Source organism: Ambystoma mexicanum, chromosome 5p, assembly GCF_040938575.1.
Source record: "Ambystoma mexicanum isolate Mex_15411 chromosome 5p, UKY_AmexF1_1, whole genome shotgun sequence".
NCBI classification, from domain to species: Eukaryota; Metazoa; Chordata; class Amphibia; order Caudata; family Ambystomatidae; genus Ambystoma; species Ambystoma mexicanum.
Window position 1 is genome coordinate 1,154,220,409 of NC_090930.1, and position 14,759 is coordinate 1,154,235,167.

Consider the following 14,759-nt stretch of genomic DNA (forward strand, 5'->3'; position numbering starts at 1 on the left):
AGCAATCAAATCAGTCCAACAGCTTCCCCCAAAGAGGCCAGGCATCTCCCTTCTGCTTCACTCCACCAGGAAATCACACCTCTATGATGATTAGATTAGGGGAGGAGAATTTGGGGCTGCTGGGCAAGGGGACAGTGGACTTCCTCCAGCTCTGAGGAGATGCTAATTATGAAGGGTCATAAATGGCCTCTCCCTGAAGGAACTGGGAGGAGATTGCTTCTGAGCTGCCAGGAAAAGAAGGAGGCGGAGACAAACCACCCTTTGCTGCTTAACAAAGGCCAAAGGCACATTTTTAAAAAGACTGATAAATTGCTATGTAAAATTGTAAAAACCCATCCTCTCTTGTATTCAGAACCGGTAGTGTTAGGAGTATTTTTGAATTGTCAGAGCTTTTCTTGAGCTAAGTTCTCTCATTTGTTTTCTAAAATCATAAATCATTAGTATTGTGAATATATAAATCGAATCCCAGAAAGAAAGTGAGTATCCACCACGTGAAGGGTCTGTGGCCAGAACTGTGGAGATTCATGTGTGGCATTCTCTTTTTTTATAGTCATAATCTAGTATAAGAAATCCCATTTGTCTTTTAAAAGCACATCCCTGTTTTCCCATTCTTGCGCCTATCTCAGAAAAACTACCTCCACTAAAACGTTCATAACTTCCTCCATTTTTATGCTAGAAACAAAATTTCAACTTCCACAGCTTTCCATAGAACCAAAAACCGCATTCCAAATCCATATAGTTCTCCCGCGATCGCGATTACCGCGCACGGAAAAGTTTGCTGCAAATTTTCGTTTTTTGGCAAAATATTAAACGTGTGAAATAGCTTTAGATTGCACCCGACCTCAATTTTAAGACTTCACATTGCTTCTTAGTATTAAATCATTGCTAGTGTTTGTCTGCAACTATCTAAAGCGGCCCCCATAAGAATTTAAACAATTTCAGCAATTTAAACCATATTTAGTGTTTTACCCATTCCATTTTCCAGATAACTTTAAAACCATTTTGACAGTTTGCCAATCAATTCTGTTTCTCTCTTGTGTTTGCTGGGGAAAATTGGGATTGACATTTGGTTTGAATTCTGCATTCCTGAATACCTGCTCTCTCTCCTCCTATCTCTTTACATTGCGTGTTGGGGGGCTGAGGGATGTGCAGGGGGAAATAGTAACCACATTGCTATTTGATTTGAACACACACAAAAGTATTATTTCTGTGCTGAATTGTTTTGCTCACTATTACTCCTTGTGATTAAAGAGATTGCTTAGTGTTACATCACCCCATTGGTGATTATTGTATACCCATTAAACAAAGTGTGATTATATTGTGAATACATAAATAAATATTTTAACTTTGCAAACCAGCCTGATTCCTGGTTCAAGGTGACCGGGAGTGGTTCCAAGAGGGGGGCGTGATATGAGTGGTACATCGTTCAGAATAAAAGAACTTTTAGACACAAATTAATAAGGATTTAAGTTGTGCATTACACGCTAGGCATTGACTTAGGTGAAGTGCCAAATTGAAAACACTTACACCTGGTTGTTGCCCGTACCTGCGCTGATTAGGCTACCCCTCTACCTATCCCACCAAGCTCTCCACTTTGATCAGAACCTCTGCCCTTAATGTTCCCATCACACTATCAGTCTCCAGGCCATAGCCTGTTTGACACCCTTTGTGTATCATCGTATTGCACTTGCCTGATCAGAACACCACCTTCTAAAGATCAGCTGTTCTCCTGTACCCTTTCCCCTTGCTTTGGGTGCGCTGCAAGGCACTTTGTTCAGTTAGTGCCTTCGGGCCATCTCAAGCACTTTTGGGTCCCGGAGCACAGAATCCTTTGGGGCCCCCCTTCTAACAAACCAAAGGAATTAAGGGGTCTAGAATATCTAGTTACACCCCCTTATCACAATCACAAAACATAGCGTGATATGCTACTTTGCAGTGATTAACATAAGCATGGCTATTCCCTTTCAGTCTCCTTAAACTCTTCATTCTTGCTGTAATCATAATGATAAACAAGTAACATTTCAAAGCCAAGATTATAAGTACATGAAAAGAATATTTGGGTTCTAGCATAGGTACAGAACACATTTCATCAGTAGCAGCCAAGTGGAAGGTATACCAGCCATATTATGAATGCAGGACATATGAAAATGGTGCAAATAATCCAGAATACACAGATTCTTCAGATGATCTGCTTTACAGAATGCAAAAGTGGTCAAGTATGGATAGCAGTGACTAAATGGAAGCAAGGAGAAAATTGCACATAGCATAGCATAGATAGTGGATGAAGATTAGAAACTATGAGGAAGGTGTCCTTATCCAGACAGATAGATTAGAAGAGATGCATGTTTTTGAAGTAGCTTTGCCATTGGTGAGCAAAAAACAAGTGGCTGTGGGGTGTGCTATATCAATACTCACTATTATTATCAAGGAAGCAAAATACTATAGCCACTGAAACCACAAGTGAGGCTTTTTTGAAGATTATAACATGAGAACGAAACTACTCTAAAGGGTGACAATCAATTTTGAAAGGTTTAGGGAATGGCAATGTTGACAGGTTAGACAATACAACCTTAAATAAGATGCCCAGGATCACACATTGGTTAAGTAGTGAAGCTGGGATTTGTGCTGACTGTGCAATTTATACACTTTTCCACTTTCTTTTCCTGTTCTTATGATGGACTTAAATGAATCCCATTTTATAGAACTGACTTGGAAATTACACACAAATCACATAAGCTAACATTTTTCAGACATACATTTCAAAATAAAAGGTTATAGAAGCGTATTATGCAAAATGGGAATGAGTCTAGCTTCATTGTCTCCATCGTCCAGAGGAGTATATAAGTACCAGCATACTAACTGATGTGATCTTACAAGATTTCATCTGGGTTTCGCTTTTGTATTTTAAACAAAAGGCTTGTGAAATTGATATCTATAAACATACAGAAAAATCTTTGAATTGTATAAAAAAGAAAAAACCTTTTTGTGTCAAATGAGCAGACCTTAAATATGCTTGGCAGAGGTCTGCAATATCTGGTCTTCTCTTCTGTGTGGAATGCCTTACACTCAAATTGCCGACATAAAAAGAACAATCAGTTAATGTGCTAAACAATGCCACCAGCAGGTGAGAAGCACATCTTTTCACAGAACTCAGCACAATAATGTCAGTGATATAAGATAATTTGTCCAGGATCTGCGTATTGTCTGCTGGGAAAGTCAGGATACAAACATGCACACTTTGGTTCCACAGTCTTGGATTTGGATACCTAATCACCCATCGGACGAACACTGCCCTCATTACAAGTTCGCCGGTATCCCGCTGGTAATTCCGGTGGTATACTGGTAAACTGACCTACTGTTTACCTGATATCATGTAATTTCCGGAATATTACAGGTGGCGGAAAGGGCGGAAAATCCCCATTCCATCCATGGACTGGTATGATGGTTTTAATGGCACCAGTGGTAACTACTGTTTTTTGCCAGTGGGGGCCCGATTTACCTCCAGCTCTTGGCTGTAGCTTGCTAGTCCGCGAAAATTGCCAGTCATGGAATTACCAGCAATTTTCCCACAGCTGCAAACTTATAATGACCTCCTTTATGCTCATATGAGGTGGCTGTCCAGGTTTTACTACTCCTCATATGAACATAGCAATGTCTCGACCTTCCCCATACTGATGCTATTTTAGCTTTTCATAGGAGCCGCTATATGGTGCAGGTACATTGCTGATAATAGCGCCTGTTGTGCTACAAAACAAAGTACATGCAGGTTTATCAACTTCAGACATAGGAAAGGCTGGGTCGACCTTGCTGGAATTTGGTATTGTAATCTTGCATATGAACACAGATCTCTGCAATGACCGCTTTACACACTGAGCTATCTTCTGAATCATTGTGCACTCACATTTATCAAGATGCATTTCACCTTTGGCTATTGCGCATGATCAATATAATTCCCACAGAAAGGTGAGCATACTACTGGAGCCGTTTGTCACTGTGACCGCTCAAACTGTGTATACCACAGTAAACAAAGAAAGCATTACAGAATGAATTGGTCAGAGTAGAATGTACTTGGGCAATAGGTTTACAGCGTCAGTAGCATGTCATAAAATATTGACATGCTATGTAATTTTGACAAACAATGGTAACTGATTTCTTTAGATCAGGCAGACGTGTGGGGCCCCCCTCCAGGGTGTGAGCCTGGTGTAAGTGACCCTTTTGCCCTCTCAGAAAGAGCCTCTGCCTTTCAAAACATCCATGCGATGAGAGTTCCACCAGGTGCCGCACTTCAGCGTGTGAGCACTTCATCACGAATGCGTCATGCTAAGGTTGGCTAGTCCCAAGATAAATAGTCAATGATAAGACATGGATTCTATATTTTGTGTGGGAGGTGCCGTGCGTTCAGAGAAAGGCCCTCTACATTTCCAGATAATCGGTGTTGCCAAAAGTCAGCCTTTCCCTTTTATCGTTTTCCTTTGAACTGCGCCAGACTGGGAATGCCATGCACGAGTGACGACACGCTCGTGAAACGGTAGGCAGGTATGCGCTAAGTGCCCGTCTTGGCAATCCACAGTACTTCTGTGGGTGAAAGATGAAAGTGAGCCATGGCTGGCGAGCGGCCTTGGTCTTGTGAAAATCCCTTCCATACCTTCTCGTCGCTGAACTGTAAGCACTCGTGGCCAAGTGTTTGCATATCATGCTGTCAATATCCCCACAGGCCAATTAAATTCCCACGTCCTCCAGCTTTATCCTTCTTATTCATCAAAGGCCACGCAGATGAAAAAGAGAGCAAATATTGCCGCAGTGTTTGAACCCATGCTGTTATATACTCATTGCTTTGCTGAAAGCTGGCTGTGTTCCATCAGCTTTATGGATCAAATATTTTTTATTTTCACACAAAGTTTACAATACAATCAGTGACAAATAATCATCATAAAGATACAAATGAGGTCATAAAATTGAATCTTAAAATAGAACTTATAATGTATAACAAAGCTAGAATGAGAAGAAAAGGTAGAAAGGGAAAAGAAATAAGAAAAAAAGGACTAGAAAAAGGACTTTGTAGGCCGTATTCAGCTGCAAAAAACGAAGTGATTGCCCATGCCAATACATGTGTGTTCAGACTGAACATACGCCGCCTAGTCTCATCCTATTTCAGACCCACTTTGGGCTTGTCATTCTAGTTTTTGCATGGGGATAGTTCCAGCCAGTGCAGACACCAGGCACCTTAATGAGGGGCAGCCATATTCCCATCGCATATTCCGATCGCACACGTTTTGGGTGATTTGCATGGATTGTTCCTGATTCTCCTGCACCTACAAAAAATTGGGTCAATCTATTCAGTTATATGGGGCATATCCGCAATGTGCATTAAGCAGCGATTACACTGGAGTGACCACTAGTGCTTAATTTGTAAGATAATAAGTGCCAAGGCCCAAATATTTTCTAGCACGTCCATTACACATTGGCTTGGGCAACTCCCCGCCCACTGTTGACACTACCCACGGCTGCTCCATACTGTGTCAACATACTTGTGGTTAAAGCTGCAATTCCCACTGGCTCACTGAGGGTGATGGGTCCAATCTGCGATTTACTGATTAACCACCTGTCCACAGAAAAAAAGAGCAAGCATGCTTTCATGCTACGGTAAATTGATGGAGAAATGCAGGCAAAATCTTTACTTAACTGATGAACTTGGCTATCAAACACTGCAGCAAGATTAATTTATATAGGTTGTCTCTCATGACTCCTCTTATATATTGGCCTTTTCAATGACCTTGCCCCTGTGTTGAGGCTGCTGGCTGGTGACTGTCCTGTTGTTGTCAACTCACCATGATGATTATTGCAGCATTGTCATATGGGCTGAGTGGAGCAGTGTGCGGATATGGCCAGAATCAGTGCCCAGCATTGTCCCCATCCAACTCATTGTTATTCATGAACATTGATAAATAGACCTGCCAACTTGGGTAATCAGGTTCATAAATAACATTGAGCCAGCCAATGCAGATTCCTGGCAAGTCCGTACTTCATGGCTCATAATGAAGGCTCAAAAAGCAGGAACTAAAACCAGCTCCTGTGTGTCAGGCATCCCCCAGTAAGCAGGAGCTACAGTTAGGTAACCAGGAGTGCAGCACAAATCTAACTTCCAAATGATATGCACAGTTCAACTTTTTGGCTATTATGTATGATCCATTATGTTTAGATGTGTCCTAGGTATGTCCTGGTTCTTCTTTACTAACATTATCCAACACTTTAAGATAATGTCACATAATCATGTTTGTAAGGCAACACTTGGAATGGGGAGTCAACGGTTGATCCTGGTAGCTGTTGGTTTCAAGGTAATCAGGCTCTTCTACAGTAGAAGTAGGAGTTGAATAACTTCCAGCAGTTTCAAACCTTGCACTGTTGTTGTTATATTACTATGACTGTCTGCAAGTTAAAATAATGAAGTCGCCAAAACATCACAACATAATCAAGCTGGAATCAGCAGTAAATGCAGGGGCTCCAGAAATAGGTGCCAGGGCTGAGCGCTGGGAAGCCACCTCCCACCCCCCCAAATTATGCACTGTGACTACATGTGTGCAAAAAAGGGCTTGAAGACCCAGGATTCTGCTCCCTTCATTGCATGCGTGCAATGGTTCAATGATGTGGCACAGCACACATGCATAGTAACATAAATTAACTTCTGTCTGCCGTATGCGAGCAACATAGGAGAGAGGGAAAGAGACCAACCGTGTGGTTGCGCAATCAGGTGGCCATTCCCAGGATTTCGTGGAGTCACTGTAAATGAGCTGCCTTGCAGTTTTCAAATATGCTAAAATGAGGAGGTGCCAATGGCAACTCGTGTTTTTCACTGCCTCCTGATGCAGTCCATGTTCTCCTTGGACTCTATTTCATATGCCTATCAGTTACTGTGTAAACCCTTGCCTGACACATATTTATAGGGCAACTGCTGTTAATTATAGTCAATGGTTAAACATACAGCTAGCCAATTAACTGAAGACCATATACTCAACATTAGATACATAATACATTAATCATAGTATTACAAAATAGAGGGATGGAAATTAAAGTATTTTCTATTACTATGTTCTGTGTTTGATATTAATGGTCTGGATATACTCATTGCAGACATTTTATAGTTGTGAACTGCAGCCAGGACAAGATGCATGACCACACGACAAGCATTTGGATAAAAAAAGCATGGCCATTAGATATACTAAAATAGCTTCTGGAACCGTGCACTGGTACCCAAAGGAACACCCAATACTACCCGCCAGCTCATGCATTGCCAGCTTTAAGTAAGATGAATGGGCAACCTGAATAAAAGCCTTGAGAAAGCAACTTGTGGTGCCAAACCTGTGTCATCTGATTTTGGTACAAATAAAACAACACTTCTGCATACATTAACCTTTTTAAATCCTTTTTTGAGTAATTGGTAGAAAAAGAACTTCAGCAAAAGAACAAAGCACAATAATTGATGTGGAGTGCAGTCAGAGAGCCAGCTAGAATTCTTTTTGTTTGGGTTTATCACTAAGTAGGACGTGCAAGCAGAGGGCCCTCTTCATAGCTCTGTTTGCTCTGCAGCACCAATTGTTGAAGCAAAATCCCCCTATCGCTCTGTACAGAGGGACAGTGCACATCTGCTCCCTGTTTTCTCTTGCTTAGTTGTACTTATTGTAGAAATATACTTACTTTCAGGATGTCTTCTAGATGGATTAACTCCCGGTCTAGTGACTGGAATACTTCATATTTTTCTTTATGAGGCTCAAGAACCAGGAGAAGCCCCTGCAGCGCCTCTTCCAGACTACCATCCAAGTAAGACCGGTAGCCCTCCGATTCCTGACCTACGGAGCCCTGAAGTTGATGCCTCTCTGTTGTCACTGGCACCTCCGTAGAGGTAAGCCGTCTTACAAGCTGTTTGGTTATGTTCCCTTCAAAGTTGTCCAGCTCAACGGGTTTAAGTTCAGAGGAATCATCAGAGTCTTGCAGAAGTGAGGCTGCTACACTGGAATTCAAATATAGGCTTTCATCCTCCGGGCGGAGAGGCTTTTGGCAAACCCTGGAAGAATCGGCTACTTCTGTTGCCGTTGACGATTCATTCGCCTGATCAACATTCTCTAATTGCAGCGGCAAGTCTTTTGACAGGTGCATTGATTCCGTCGACGAGCTGGCACTTGTGCTGTTCATTGATGAGCCCCTGATTGGCGTGTCACCAAGGTCGTGCTCCGGAGGGCTGATGGTAATTTCGGGATTCGAGTAGCCTAGGGAAGATGCAGCTGATCTGGAGGGTGGTGTGCAGTCAACATTGGGCAGATCCCCGAAACTGAAAGACAAAGGCCTTTTCTCACTGGACGCCATTCCATTTTCAAACACGTCATCCGGCAGATGAGACTGCAGAGATAATCAGAGAAGAAACACAATTAAATCAATCATTTGTTTGTTCTTGCAATGGGGGCCTATCTCATTAGTAATAGTAGAGGCTTAGTGACGATTAATGCAGTAAACCTGGACGAGACTCTCCCCAGAAGTACCTACTGCAGACAAAAAGTTGCCTAAAACACAGTGTTAATAAATGCTACAATATATTAGTTCATGCATTTTGATGTGTCCTTTGCTTGTATTGATGATTTGTGCCCCAGGTCTGCTGCAATATACTTGTCTCTACTAGTTACATGAGTTTGTGTACATAATATCTGCAGATCTGGTCATCTTTGTGATAATAAAAGTAAGTCCATCCCAACTACTGGACCAATTTGTATTACTTATATTTTTTTCACCAGGGCCCTCATTATGAGTATGGCTGTAATGGTGAAAGAGTCTGTTATGCAAATAACACCTATTTTACCATTCCACCCGATTATGGGTGTGGAAACCCAGAGGGCACGAACACCACCTGCTTGCAAGTCAAGGTACTACCTCCATTCATAGTGTCATTAATGATGCAGGTGGTATTACTGTCTCTCCCAAAAGGAGTCATATGGGACATTACAATGGGGAGTGACTAAATACCCCATAATCAGGCAGTGAATTACAATTTGCCCTGTCAGTAGCAGTAATTCTGTTTGGTGGTATTAGCACTGCCGATACCACCAAGATCGTAATGGGGCCCCAAATATTTAAATGATCAACAAGGGACAATACAAGCCCCTTTTAGGTTGTCACATGTCAACAGAAATTAAATGTACAATTAGGGACAAACATTTGACCATGTTTCCCATGTTCCTTGTAATTAGCTGTAATTGTTAATTATCTCGATGACAATGGTATTTTTAGTCACTCTACGTTAGCTGTCACACCAGCCATTTTGTCAACAAATTCTTCATTACATGAACATAACATTGTATATGGGGTTTAACATTTGAAACAAGGACATGATTTATTATCAGTTTGATTTTATCTGTTGTGCAAATCCACCCTAAATGGGCAATACCAAAATAGTTTCAATGAAGGGCATAGGAGACATCAAAGGCACTTTATATTCACATCACATTACACACTCACACACACAAAGCAAATCCACCAATACAAAACCAGTCAACTAGCTTGACGTCCAAAAATTATTTTACAATACATTTTAATGATTTATGTATCCCAAAATATATAAAACAAATAGTTATTTTCTGAAAATGAATTTTGATATGGCATTTTTGGGGGATTGCTACAATTCCCAGTGGCAGGCCATCTAAACCGAAGTAAGAATTCTATCCAAAAAGCTGATATTTTCACTGTCAACCAGAGAACATCACCATTATGCTATCTAAATGACTAAGCCCCATTTCAAACTGATTACAACACAGCCCAAAACGAAACGGCTCCCCAATACAACACTATCACAGCACTAAGAATGAATGACAAATGTAGACAAACTCAAATTGCTTAATCTCCTAGATTGTTTAATCACTAAACTAGCAAAAGAAATACAAATGCAGCCACATTTAGCTGCTGCTCTGCTGGAGGTGGTTGTGATGAAATTGAAGACCCAATCAATACGCACAATCCTCTGCTTCACATGTTCCAGCAACATCTATGACGTCAAAATGGCATCATCTTAGCCCCAGGCTACCAAATCAACCAAGTCAAATGACAGCTCCAGAGGAGGGCGAGGAAACGTCATCATCACTCGTTCCACAAATATACAACTCACATCTTTCAAACACTGGCTGGCCATCGTCTCTATCTTCCTCCCAATTAATTGTACAATCACCATGGTCTACCACGCAGCGAAAATGCCTCTTTTGATTAATCTTTACTTTTGACTGCTGCTAATTCTCATCTTATCTTGCCTCATAATGTTAAGTGCCAACTACCTGCATCTCCGAACCCTCCGTTCTCTCACATACTTGAACCCTGCACATAATTGCCTTTGCAGAATCATCCCCATTCTTACTCAGGAGGCTGGCCACATCCTTCATCAAATATTCCATCACAATGCCCCAATTCAATCTACTTTAAGCAAAACACTAAAATGAACCAACATTTTCTATAGCCTTCCCCATGCCCAATATCATAATTGATTACCACAACCACACCAGATTAGATGAAACTGGCCCACAACACCAAAAGCCTCATCTCTTTTCTCTGAGCTGTGGCCTTACAAACCACCCCTGTGCTTTCAGAGAATCAGGAAAGAAGGCCAAGTCAAAGTCTAGGTCAGATGTGCAAATGATAACCCTGTAAGAAACCAAACTAAGGTCTAAAATTTGGTTCACTTAGAATTTCCAGGAATTACAAGCCTTCAAGCTCAGCTGTCGATAAACTGGAAACAAGCCTAGAATTGCTCAAATTTGAAACAAGAGAGGACAGCCATTGGCCTACTTCAAAGAAATACCTTCACTGATATACTTACCCAGCAAGCAGCATTTGAACCACCTCCCAAACCTTAAAGATATACAAATTGGCCATTGCATACCCATGCATTGGCCTCAGCAAGCACATAACCCTAACTACAAGTCACTAAAATGCACCCGTCTGATTAGTTGAACACACCAGTTCCTTATCAATTACAATACTCATATCAAATACTTACGCACTATACACAAGGTAACCAGTGTTACTTTCAAAAACCGTTTCTCATCCAGGAACGAAAACACCAGATTCACCAACACTGCACTCTTTAATATCCAAAAGCTCATGCAGCTGTTCAAAATATTTAGCAGTCGATTCTCCAATCTATAAAACGTTTAATTCATGCACATTCTGGAGGATGCACATTCTGGAGGCCAAATTAGCAAAGCTGACTGAGGAGCAAGATATGCTCACAAGCTTTAACCAGTGCTGAACCCTAAAAAGTTCCATGGGAAACCTCTCATTCAGATGCACTCCCAGAAAAAAGAGCATGCAAAACCACCCAAAGCACCCCGAAGTGATCCCCTATGAAGACACCTGCATAAACAGTTATCAGCATCTACTTAACTCACTTCTCGACATTAATTGATAGAGCATGCTTCCAACAGAGGCTTCCCATGCAGTAACACCACTCTTCAACACTGCCTTGGCCTACCAGAAACTATCAATACTTCACAAATGAAGGTTCACTTATTTTGCACATACTGTTGGCTTGATTAGCAGGACGCAATAGGGAGCACGTTGGCAACTATGCAGCCCAAAGATGCCTCCTCTTGACTGTACATGCATTGGATCCTACTTGTACCCTCAAGCCACCTCATATTCTGTTCGGAAATTTAAAGCAGAGGGACACTGCTCAAGTGGGATACGGAGCACTATATCAGAAACTAACCAATGACAGAAAGTGATTCCAATTCCAGCGCCATGCCTGTTATGGACACGCAGTCGGAAACCTGGGGGTATTATCTCATCTGTTCAGCAGTTCAATACTGGTTTTTTCCAGTCCCGGTCTGAACTCAGACGCACATTCTGATCGGAAAAAGTTTACAGATACGTTTCTATAAAGCAACTGCTGCCGTGTGATGGGCCTCTCCTTGACACACATCAGCAGACTCCTCCAAACAATTACAAATGCATGCGTGGAGCAGAACATAAAGGGGTCAAGCCAGCATCATAGATTTGTATACTAAAACATTGACTTGCAAAGCATTGGCTGACAGCACATTTCTGAAAAAAACTTTTAATAGAGAATGAATGTATGCCGGTAACAGATGTACTGCGCTCTGCTTCTCCTAGAATCTTAGTTTAAACTCTACAAATACCTCAAATAAAATAAAAATATAATAACATCTAAAGACACATTTTCCTGAAATGTTGCTCGCTTTTATTGTCGATGCTTATGACATTGTATTTGTATTTTGGAGAAAAAACGAAGTGTTCCCGATTACCCTTTCAGTAACTTCAGTAAAGTGTATTTACACCTATCTGCAATTTGCACCTACAAGGAACGTTTAGGTAGTAGACCCTGCAGAAATAGCAGAGTAAATAATACATGATAAAATGTAAAGTGAAAAAAACCCGAACACACAAAAGAGTATTTTCTTAAAAGTTTAGAAGTTCCTCTTTTGGGGAAGAATGAATGAAAAGTCTTTAGTAGTGGCCTTCCATTTGCCAAGCAGAATTCATGACTTACATCAGGTTGAAACAGAAGTACTTTACCCCCACTAAGATACAAGAAAATCTGGTGTTCCCCTCATGTGGATCACCAAAACTGCGTTAGATTGTTCTGTTTTTGTGGCTGGACACCATCTTTGCATTGCCTGCCCCTTTCCACTCCAGCACTCACTTGATGTTGCCAATTTTGTTGTAATTCCTGTGTGAGTAAGTGGCCCATGAGAAGTGTGCATAGCACGCACATGGTTTATACTCACACACGATTTGAACTTCTCCTTTCTGTTGTGAACTGGGAAGCGCTGTATTTATATTTAATTTACACATCCATAGTGGGCGTGACGACTCAAGGAAACAGTTTTCCTTTTGCTAATGAGCCCCTTATCGTCACTCTACTAATATTGTCAATCTTAATTCCCTCTGTGACGATATTGTAGACTGCAGTGCAGTGAAACAATTGCTATTGCAAATATTTTAGCGTAAAAAAAAGAGCAACTGCACTTCAACAAATATATCAGATTAAAATGTTTAAAAAAATAATTCATTTAACCTATTTAGATGTTGAAAAAAATAAAGGGCACACCAACCTTCCTTCAGTGGACAATACATAATGAATATCAATCGGTGTGTATTCCACACTGGTTTTTCATCTACGCCACACTGCAAAATCGTCAGTCAATGACAAGACCATGTGACAGAACAGGCCAGCCACGTGCATGAGATGGATGTCTTTCCTCTGTAAGCAGAAAATCAAATAAGAGAAGCACACTGCCGTGCAAAACTAAGTAGAAAGGGGCATGCATGGGACAAGAGAAGCCACACAACTAACTCCACTACTCGCCACACATAAATCCCTCACTCACGTAGCGCTCAAGCCCTGCTCGAGGCCTCAGCCTGAGCGACGGCAGGTCACTGAAGGAGCGACTGCGCCGGAGCCGGTCAAAGAACGTGTCCTGAAGGGCGTCCATAATGGACAGTCGCAGCCTTTCTGGAGGAGGGTGCAGCCACTTCTTGAACAGGTGAAGCAGAAGGTTGTTAGTGAAGGTGCAGAGTATACACAACAACTCCTGAACGTATCACAAGGGTCACAGTATTTCCAAAACGGCATCCCAAGCTACACGTCATGCAATAAACATGCTACAGGCGAGGTCTGGAATTAGCACAATGCAGTGTCGATCACTATTATTACATAAAACTCAACACAAATGTAGAGGTATGACACGTCTGGAATTCCACTAGGCCGCTATGACTAGTTTTGGGAACATTACTATCCTGGGGGCAAGTTTAGCACCAAAATGATTGATGGGTCCAAAAATAACAGCCACTTTGAGAGCATGGGGCAGGACAGACAACTGTGTTCATGTGGTTAATTTCAAGGCAGTGCAGTTGGCTTTCACCAATAAATATCGATTCTTAATGTGTTTGAAATGCAAGCCAACGGATTCGCATAGAAGAGAAATGTGAGTCTTTGCCCAAAATGTGAATTATGCACTGCAAGGCAACGCCTCCCCTGCCAAGTCTTATAGCTGTGCTACCCATGACTAATGGTAAGACAGTAGAAAAGAGAGGGTGACCAGATTTCCAAAATAAAAAAAACGTGACCGGCCACAAACATAAAAGTAGGACTACCCAAACCACACCTCCGCCTCCCAATTCAAATCCCCCTATTGTAGAATCCCACAGTAAACCATTTCCATTTCCAGCGCTGCTCCTGGATATGAACTCTGCATATTTGGCTGTGACTGTAAGCATGTTAACACCAAAGGCGCTTTTGCTCAGATTGCAACCACAGGCCTTGCTACATGCTAATTTCCGAGGCAAGCTATGTGCAAAATAATGTAATGCATGTGGCTTAATAGAATGGCAGCGGATTCCAGCCCACCCTGGAATGGCAGACACCTGGCTTAAGTGATTAAGTAAAGTTACTAAATTATTATAATATGTATGTGGTTCAGAAATGCTCAATTGAATTGCTGCAGATTGTGACGATTGAATTTCTCCCTGCAATGCAACTGGGAGTCTACCCGTAGTTACCCTCTCTTTCCTAAAAACCAGGCAGGGTTTTAAAGGCCCAATTCTGCTGCAGTCCTAGCAACACCGGGACTTCTGGTCACACTAGCAAAAAACAACGGGATCTCAGTACCCACTACTGGTCACTCTGACAGCACACGTTTTAATTCCGGCTCATTCAGTCCTAGCGGCTCCCGCAATTGAATATATTTGTACCCACAATGCCAGGGTGC

The 14,759-nt window shown here is 41.7% G+C and overlaps 1 protein-coding gene across 8 annotated transcripts in view; it reads right to left on the bottom strand.

Annotated features, from left to right (window-relative positions):
* RIPOR2 (RHO family interacting cell polarization regulator 2) overlaps positions 1-14,759 on the bottom strand; it is a 1,323,029-nt gene that overhangs the window by 252,856 nt on the left and 1,055,414 nt on the right. For 5 of the 8 annotated variants that reach the window (XM_069613633.1, XM_069613632.1, XM_069613629.1 and 2 more), the window contains exons 13-14: positions 13,380-13,526; positions 7,693-8,391 (exon numbers count right to left, since the gene is read on the bottom strand). In XM_069613633.1, the coding sequence (XP_069469734.1) occupies positions 7,693-8,391; positions 13,380-13,526 (846 nt within the window). The remainder of the gene's footprint in view (positions 1-7,692; positions 8,392-13,379; positions 13,527-14,759) is intronic. The other 3 variants (XM_069613635.1, XM_069613634.1, XM_069613630.1) reach the window with 2 other exon arrangements.